General features: G+C 47.2%; 1 protein-coding gene across 2 annotated transcripts in view; it reads left to right on the top strand.

The window, feature by feature from the left end:
* The first annotated feature begins 248 nt into the window (after positions 1-248).
* HIPK2 (homeodomain interacting protein kinase 2) overlaps positions 249-9,640 on the top strand; it is a 219,476-nt gene continuing 210,084 nt past the window's right edge. For both annotated transcript variants that reach the window (XM_017499793.2, XM_017499790.2), the window contains exon 1: positions 249-538. In XM_017499793.2, coding sequence (XP_017355282.1) covers positions 520-538 — 19 coding nt within the window. In that variant the 5' untranslated portion in view covers positions 249-519. The remainder of the gene's footprint in view (positions 539-9,640) is intronic.

The raw sequence follows: 9,640 nt of genomic DNA, 5'->3' as shown, positions 1-9,640 counted from the left end.
TTCGGCTCGGCCTTCCCCGCCTCGCATCCGTGCCATCGGCGCTCGATTGCGCGCGGACTCCCTGTGGCTCTCCCGGCCCCGCGCCCCGCCCCCGCCCGCCGCCCCCCTCCGCCAGCAACTTTTGCGGAGCCCCCGCGCCCAGCCATGCTGAGCTGAGCCCCGCCGGCCCTGGCCGCGCGCTGCCCCCGGCTCCCGCCCCTCCGCGGACCCGCTCGGGGGCCGCGGCCGCTCGGCGCCTCGGCCTCGGCCGCTCCGCCCGCCCGGCCGCCCCGAGCCCCGAGCCCCGAGCCCCCCGCGCCGGGCCCGGGCGGCAGCGGCGGTGGCGGCGGCGGCGGCGCGCCCGGCCCCCTCCCCCGGCGCCGGCCACGGGAGGCGGTGATGCGGGCGCGGGCGGCCTCGGCTGCGCCGAGAGCGGAGACACAGGCTCAAGATGGCAGATTCCGACTGAGGCTGGGGGGGCCGAGCTCGCGCGCCGCTTTCCCGTCCCCGTTGCCATGAACCGCGGACACCCCGGCCCCGATGGCCCCCGTGTACGAAGGTAAGGGGCGCCCGGCCCCGCCGACCCCGCGCCCGCCGCCCCGCCGCGGCCCCCGCAGCTTTGTTCTGCCCGCGGCTCCGCGCCCGCAGCCCCCGGCGCCCGCCCCAGCCCCCACTCGGGGCCCTAGGGGGCCGCGACCCCCTCCCGCGCCCGGAAGATGACCGGGACCCGGCGCCGGCGGGGTCCCGCTTCCAGGGCGGGGAGAGGGGCCGGGGGCGCGGGAGGGGAGGGGGCGTGTGCGAGGGTGGGCGGCTGCCCGGGGAGGGCAGGGGCGCCGGGGAAGGCGGACCCGTGACTGTGCTTTTTATTTATTTGCGATAAATGAAGGTGCTGCGGCTCAGCTTCCACCGCCCCCCCACGCTACCTCTCGGAGCACCTCCTTTCCACTTCGCTCTCCGCCCCGCGCCCCTTCCCATTTCTCTCCGCGCCCACCCCACGCTCCTTTATTATCCGCAAGCCTCCGATTTTGGGGGGGCCGTGGAATCGGAACGCGGGGGGCTAGGTGGGGAGAGAGGAGAGGGATGAAAAGTCCGTGTCAGAGCCAGGCAGAACAATGAAACAGGCGAAAATCTCCCCGCATTAGCGTGTGCAAGGGGACGTGGACTTTGGGTTTTCCAGCCGGGGAAGCCGCGGAGACGTTTTTCTGGCTCGGTCTGGGTCGACCTGTGTGGTGCACCTTCACCTGGCGTCGGGGTGTTTTCCCCCATTTGACTGCCTTTAGGAAGAAAGAAAAGAATGCGAGGCGGAGAAGCCGTGGGTCTGCCTCGCACACTCTGTTTCGTTTCTCTTCGGTCCGTTCTGTCAGCTTCCAGCCAGAAAGCAACCCAGAATCAACTAAGTTTTTACACTTCGATGTGTTTTTGTGTGCTTGTAGTAGGGGGAATTTTAAACCCAAGTGTGTCTGATTTTTCAGTCGTTTCATCGTGCAAATGTTTGTCTCGTGAAATCATTGAAATCGCAGCCTTCACATACTTTTAGCGTGGGTCCCCCGGCTTTCTTTCGGTTTTGTTCGAATATTCTGTGGGGTGAAATCGCAAATGAGGTACAGGGTTTGTGTGCCACAGGGGAGGGTACGAGGGGGGAGTGTAATCAGCCTATAAATCCTGAGAACAGTTGTGGCCAGTGAGACAGGGAAGGCATTAATAGTTTTATCTCTGTTATAAGAGGCTGATTTAAAAAAAAAAAAAAAAAAAAAAAAACTTATCTGAAAAGAAAATCTGTTATTAGTTCCAGGGCTCCAAATGAATTAGATTTCTGGCCGGAATAAAGTTACCAGTCAGGCCCTGGATAACGAGGCTGTAAATAACCTATGGACTGTAAATATTTTTTTTCAGACTCTCTTAGAAACAAAGGGGCTGTTTAGAAGGCAACAGAGAGATGTTATTCCAGGGGCTTTCCTCTTTGATTCTGAAGAACACAAGGTCCATTTAACCGTTGGACAAAACAAAACGAAATTTCTGATCACTCCACCACTCAGAATAGAACATGCCGGTGGACATGTGAACATGTGGGAGAACCCATGTCGGCCATTCATTGTTCATCTGCGTCTACAGGAGGGGGCTACAGTCAATGCTCCCACTGTCTAGAGTGTTAAAATGAAACAATTTTCTCTTTATTAAGTACCTCCTTGAGACTCCCTCTGCTGGACACTCTCGGTGAGTTGAGAGAAGGAACTTGGCATTGAATTCAGAACTATAGTAAACGGCTGATTTCCCTGTTACTAGGGACCGGGTATGTGAGTTGGGATGTATTTTGTCAACTTTGTGGAAAGCCATCTTGGGAACCGCACTGTTCTCCTGCCCGTTTCATTCTAAATCCATATGGAATGTAGGCCGTCCCGGGGGATGAGACCTGGCCTCTCCCAGTTCCTGCTACATTGTTCCTCCAGTTCCTTAAGCCAGATGAAGAGCTGCAGGTGTGTAGGGTGTTATGTTTAAGAATCGTCATGGATCTCCAAGGTCTCATGAACTGTTTTTATTTGCCAGCCTTCCTTCCCTGTCTCAGGTGACCTCCGTGGTGGCCTTTTTCAGCCCTCGGTTTCCCTCCATCTTGTCCATGTGCCCTCTTCATTATTCCTGCGCTGTGCACCCTTTTGTTCGGGGTGTGTCTCTGTGCACCTTTATCATTCTTTTTCTAATCTTCCTTCTCACGCCACCTCAACTAGCCCACATCACTCTGCCAAAAGCCCAGGTTCGGGTGTTTTTGAAAGAGACTGTTAGACATGCTCAGAACAGACAGGTGACCTCTAGAATCAAGGATTAGATCGCTAGGACCCACATTCACTCACTGTGATGAGTGTGCCAAGACTCTGATGACCTCCTTTCTCCCGCCGTGGTGACATCCGCTGGGTTCAGGGAACCTGATTTTTCCCCTGTCTCAATCAGAGCACGTGGACTCCCTGTGTGCATGTTAAATGAGCAGAGCTTTTCCTGTCGAATTCTCCAAGAGGAGGGATTCCTGGTGGGTTTTGAGCTCCTAAAAAGTGCACATGATTCTTCTCAGGAAGAGTATAATGACATGAGGGGGAATTGTTTCAGTGGGGTGCTACTGCATCAGGCCAGAATGCCAGGCGAAGGCCCAGATGCATTAAAAGAGCATTCTAAACTGCCAGAGATTTAGACAGAAATGCTGTTATTGAAACAAGGTGAATTTGATAATACAAATTAATGGGTGGCAAGGTATAATCGGTCTTCCAGGGCTTGCTTGAAGGATAGGTTTATAAACAGCACATTTGTTTTTGGTGATTTGGAACTGAACTTCTTTTAAAAAGGTTTATTTTCTTTAGAAGGTTAAACATTTGCCTTGTGATTGCATTTCCTCCATCAACTTGCTTAGCAAGGCTTTTTCAATATCTAGTGCAAAGGCCAACCACCAAGGTCTATATTGCCATGGGTTCTGAATGAGAGGAGCCTAAATTCCAAGTTATTTATATTTCCTCTACCTGAGCTATGCCGTGTTGATTACTGTTGGCTTATGTAAAGGAACACTTCACAGCTTCCAAACACTGTCCTCCTGCAATCTATCATCAGATGGACCTGAAGATGCCTGTCTACCAAGTTGTCTCCCAAGAAATGAGATTCTGAAACATCTTCTGTTAGCAGAGTTTGATGACACATGTCCTAAAATATCCATTCCTGTGTTTAGGTTTTATATTTTAAAAATGAGTAAGTATAAATATTGCTTTTCTTCTTACCACATTTGCATAGTGAGTAAGGTACCTTAATTTTATCCTTGATTTCAGACAGCGTGCTATGATACTTGAATCAGAGAAACCTGAATTTGAAACTAGCCATATGACTTTGGGCGTGTTACTTAACTTCTCTAAGCTGTTATTATTATTATTGAGCTTTATTGGATTGTGCAGGAACTCCATTAGAAACTAGCACATGTAAAGTCTCTGGCTGTAGTAGGCCTTTTCTCAGTGTGTGTTAAATCCCTCTGTCTTCTGAGCTGCTTACAGGCATGATGACTCCAGGGAAAGAATAACCCACAAATAGTTTAGAAAACCAATAATAGCAACATTTCAATTATTAATCTCCTGCAATTCCCTTTCCAGCTTGGGCACCAGCAACAATAAACCCCCTATAGCCATAGAAGAAAGAACCTTCTTTTTACCCCCTCTGTGACCTTTCCAGATTCTTTATTCGCATTGAGCTTCTGCTGGTTTCAGGTAGAGAATTTGTTTTCTATAGTGGCACTTTCTGGGCCTCTTGAAAATGTGGAAATAAACTACTGGGGCAGAGTTTCAGGGGCTGCAGCTGAAACGGATACTTTTCAAGAGGCAGTGCCTCTTGGAAAGCATCCCCAAGTATGAAAGATAACCTTTGCCCTTAACAAGGCAGCTGGCTGGGCGAGGGAGCACCGGACGTGGTTCATCAAGCGCCATCTCCGAGGGGAGGCTCCTCATCCACCACAATCCAGGGTCTGCCTCATCATGCATTAAACATCATTTTCCTGCAAAAGACAATGTGGTGCTTTCTGTAAGTTACAGTGGCTCAGATTCTTTGTATTTTATGTTTTATATTTCTTCATCTCTCTCTTTCTCTCCCTTCCTCCCATAGAGACCAGTCTTGGGGAACCACCTTTGAGGTTTGTATGGAGCAAAGCAGGGATGATCAAGAGGGTGTGATATGTGAGCGTTTCTTATTGTTCTCTGAACACGTAATTCGCCCACAATTTCTGGTAGTCTTATTGATGACAATTCAAGGACTTTGGGTTGGTATCAAAGACAGGCTTCAGAATAATGGCAGCACACTTTATATAACCACCGATGGGATGTGAACTTGAAAGGCCCAAACTCGCAAGAGCTCCATCTCGTATGACGATTCCCTGTTGGCGGAAAAAAAAAAAAGGAAAAACCTGGAGTATAGAAAGGTCTTTATTTTTGCTCTAAAAGAAACCCAGATGCCTGAGGGTCACGGCAATCATTATGATGTAGGCCATATTGACTCTGTGCTGCACTCTGTGCTGCACCCTCCGCCCGCGTGACCTCATGTGCTCCCCCTCTTGATAGACAAGGACCCATCTTTAATGCATTCATTCAGCAAGCAGTTATGCAGGACCTGCTGTACGCCAGGTCCTGTGGCAGGTTCTGGGTTTGTAGAAATGACAAAATCTTGGTCCCTGTCCTCAACTCTATGGGGTGAGGGAAGTGAAAGAAGGTTTAGGCATAACTCACTAGACCGTGGGTCTGACTCAAGATGGAATTTTTTTCTTCTTTTTTTTTTTTTGTGGCAGTTCATACTTCTGACATGCCTATGTTTTCTTCAGATAGAAGGGGAAGACTTGGCCAGGTGTGGTGGTTCATGCCTGTAATCCCAACACTTTGGTAGGCCAAGGCAGGTGGATCAACTGAGGTCAGGAGTGGGTGCCTGTAATCCCAGCTACTTGGGAGGCTGAGACAGGAGAATTGCTCGAACCTGGGAGGCGGAGGTTGCGGTGAGCCGAGATCATGCCATTGTACTCCAGCCTGGGTGACAGAGCAAGACTCTGTCTCAAAATAAAATAAAATTTAAAAAGAACAAGAAGACCCCATTCTTCTATTTTCTCTTGAAGTATTTTCTTTACGTGGACTCAAAAAAGAGTTTCTGAGTGCAGAACATACTCATTACAAGCTCTCTTAGAAATGTCCTTGGATATTAACATCTTTTACTTGCAGAAGATCCGGTCTTTCTCTGTTTGCTACTTAAATTTTATACCCTTGCAAATGCAAACATGTTTCTAATTTGCACAAGTTCTCAGAGATTTTTGTTTGTGATATTTGGTGTCGTAGGCTCTGTTGCAAGTGGACTCTTGTATCATATGTGGCTGTTGGAGAATTGATTCCCAGCCTTGCTGTCTGGATGAGACCTTGTATCCAGGTAGTTGTATGGCACTTGTTGGTGGGGATATAGATTGGGTGGTCACTCTGAAGTGTTCAATGGCTACTTACCCAGAGCAGATCATTCAGGGAATTGTGGAAAAAGTAAAGCCTGGCCCAGCCTCAGGAGCATAGAGCCCCAGAGCTGAAGACCTTGACAGAGATAATGCTCACCCCCATCTTCAGGAAGGTGAATGTCCATGACTTGAAATTGTCAATTCATTATTTTTTTTTTCTTTTTCCAGGAAAGGGCAGTTGGAACTCCCTGAGTGACCAATTCCAGTATTCTATTAACCTGATTGTCAAGAAATTCCTGGGCCTGGCTGAAATTTTGCCTGCTGTCATTCAAACTTGTTTTCATTTACTCAGTTCCTTTTTCTAAAACCTTTCATATACTTAAAGATAATAAGTGGGTCCCTTTAGCTTTTTCTTCACAGAGCCTGTTTTGTGTCACTGAAAGCGTCTCCTCTCTCTCCTCTGAACTCTCTCTAGTTTCCCCCTATTTAAAAAAAATGGTGGCAGTTAAAACTGAATACAGCTCTTTAATAATGTTCTCATTAGTATGGCATATACGAGAAAAACGACTTCAGGGTTCTTGCATCATTGTGAACCCCTGGAGGGTAGGAACCATGGCTGATTCATCTTTGTATCCCCTACAATAGCTGTGCAGTTCCTTAAACCTAGTAGGCGCTTCATAAATATTTGTGGAATTGACTGTCCCTTTTAATGCATCTAAGTTATAACTTACACAGCTCTGGATTGGTGACTCATCTGCAGCTCGCATTCATTTCGGCCCTGAGTCTTTAGTTTTCTTGTACTTGTGTCTGGCGTCCATCACCCCAACAAAGCCACCTTCTGCTTGACTCCACTGATCACTTTGCATTTCACCTCTCTACTTCCAACTCTTTAGACTCTTGCTTAATTATCTCCTGCAGATTTGACAAGCAGAATGCAGAGGCCATAAGTATAAAAACTTGAACTACATTTGAATGAAGAGCGGGCACACAAAAGTCTTGATGATTCAGAGCACTGTCAGGTCATTCACGTTTAGAAAGGACAGTTTGTCAAATTCTTTATAGATTCTGAGTCAGCCAATGCCCTACCTGTTTTACCAGGTTCTCCAAGGTGAGTGAGCTAGGTGTTTATGAGAGTGTTTACAATTCAGACTTTTAGAGGATATTGCTCCTTCTCTTTGGTCTAAACCCAATGGAAAATGCAAAAGATGTAGTGAACGATATCACTGCAACTTGTGTTTTTTCTGACGGCTATCTTTGCCCTTAGAAAGCAAGCGAGTAAAATTGCTGCCAGAAAAAAAAGAAAAAGTCAGCAAACCTTTAAAACTGCAAAATAACTTCGTGGTTTTATAGCCAGTTATTTCAGAACACAGTATTGAAGAAATCTGTAGTGTTTTTGAAAATAGTCTGTTTTAACAATTCTTGCCTAACTTCTTTTGTCTTAGTAGGTTCTGATCAATTAAATGCCACTGTGCTTAAGCAGAATTAAGATTGATTGATTCTCCTGCATGTGTTAATGCTGTCAACTTTATAAAAACCTTTGTCACAAAAAGAATGCAGTCTAACATGTGAGTGGACACGGGCATTTTCCTCCAGGTGGTTCTCTCCATCCGCAGTGAGAGATCACCATAGAACCTTCCATTAACATTGACTACAAAAGCACTTCTGGCCCCACACAGTTACAGATTTGCATTTTGATGAAAAAAAGGTTTGTTTGTATATTTTTACCACTTTCCTTCCTACTATTTCCCTGTTGATTCAACCTATGGAATCATTATTCCCAAATAACATGATTCATCCAAGGGCTTATGATAAGACGAGTGATCATTGGGAGGCTAGAGCAGGCGGATCATGAGGTCAGGAGTTTGAGACCAACCTGACCAACATGGTGAAACCCCATCACTACTAAAAACACAAAAATTAGCTGGGCATGGTGGTACGTGCCTGTAATCCCAGCTACTCAGGAGGCTGAAGCAGGAGAATCGCTTGAACCCAAGAGGCAGAGGTTGCAGTGAGCGGAGATTGGGCCACTGCACTCCAGCCTGGCAACAGAGCAAGATTCTGTCTCAAAAAAAAAAGAGCGACCAGTCATGCCAGCTCTACACAATATAGAACATAGTTTCATAGCACTAAAGAAGCAAATTTTAATGATGTTTGTGCCTGGATTTCTGTTAAAAGTCACAGGGTTATAATGCCAAGATTTTATTAAATTAAAGAAATTTTTTAAGTCACAGGGCAGGGAGATTTGGAAAACTCCAGCTTATTGCTGATTGTGGAAATGTGTTCTTTAAAAATTTGTTTATTTTGTATCTCATGAAAGATTTATAGGGCTCTGACAAAAACCAGCATATACATTTTTGAAACTGTCCAGAAAGACAGCAAATTATACCTTCCTGAATTCTGTGTCACGGCATCTACTCACCAGAATCTGAGCCGGTATCAGAGACTTCTGGAGGGAAGTAAGCATCAGGGGAACTTGTGGCAGGGAGAAGGAGCACCAAGAGAGAATGCATACCTGCTTTCGGCCTTTTCCCCTGAACCGGTTACCTCTGCAGCTCCAGCACTGTGTCCTTACTATTATTCATTCAGTGTGACCTGCAGCATCAGGAAAAGATTCATCGATGTTCGTTATGTTCTGTTCACTGAGCCTGGGAGGTTCTCTAATGTATTACAGAAATGTTTCTATTAGTCAGTGGTTAAAGAAATTCTTTCATTTACCTGTTACAGTGACTTACTCCAAAGAGGATTTAAGGCTGCTTAAATGGTTAAGTTTCTGGTAGAGAGGGAAATTAATTTATGTAGATCAATTATGTGGATAGCTTCTTTCCAAGGAGGTCGGATAAATGAGGTATTCCTATAGAAAGAGACAACAGAAACAGGGAAAGCTCTTGTGTTGGCTTAACAAGGTGAATAAGCAGAGTACATAATGGAAATCATTTGCAAAGTAATTTTTGCTTGGCTGGAGTGGTAAGCACAAAATAGACTAGCAGATGAGAATGGTAAGTGTTTGGGATCAGTTGTTAAAAGGTTTAAAAGGGGTTCTAATTCAAGAGACATTTTGTGGTGTGGAGAAGGGGACCGATATTATCAGAATGATCCTTAAACAAGGTAATTTTTACTGGCCTGGGTATAATAGAAGGAACCAGACAGCCAGGGGTGGGCCGTGCTGGGAGGCAGCCTTGGAGATGGGGTGGGGCTGTTGTCAGGGCAGTGCAGGAGAACACGCATGGAGCATTTGTCGGCTTGCCCGGTCCAGAGGTTCAATAAATGTTGGTTTCTTTTTGCTTTCCTCCCCACACTTATGGCGGTGATCTAGGATCAGGAAAACTTGCTGGCTCTTTTTGTAGGCTCACATGCATTTCACAGGATCCCGCTGGGTCGTAGTATAACCCTGGTGGGATTTTCATGCATTAATAGTCAGTCTTTGACACATGAGGAGTCTGAGGCCAGAGCAATAAAGAGGCTGCCCCAATGTTACGTGTGCTGGGGGAGCAGAGCTAGGGCTCTTCTCCGGCTTTCCCTGTAGCAATGTGCACAGAAGCCCCAGAATACTCCAGAATGCCACGTGGAGCTTCGCGAGGCTGCATTGCCAGGTAGGGCTCTGGGTATAGTGGTTCCTACCAGGCTGTCAGAGCCACTTCCCTTTTCCCCAGATGCATACGGGAGCTCCTGAGCTCTGGTTCACCTTGTCCCCTTGCAGCCCACAGTGCTGCCCTGAGCCCCTCCTGC

Source organism: Cebus imitator, unplaced genomic scaffold, assembly GCF_001604975.1.
Source record: "Cebus imitator isolate Cc_AM_T3 unplaced genomic scaffold, Cebus_imitator-1.0 Scaffold260, whole genome shotgun sequence".
Lineage (NCBI taxonomy): Eukaryota > Metazoa > Chordata > Mammalia > Primates > Cebidae > Cebus > Cebus imitator.
Note: the sequence above shows the minus strand (reverse complement) of the source record. Positions and strands in the feature narration are given on the sequence as shown.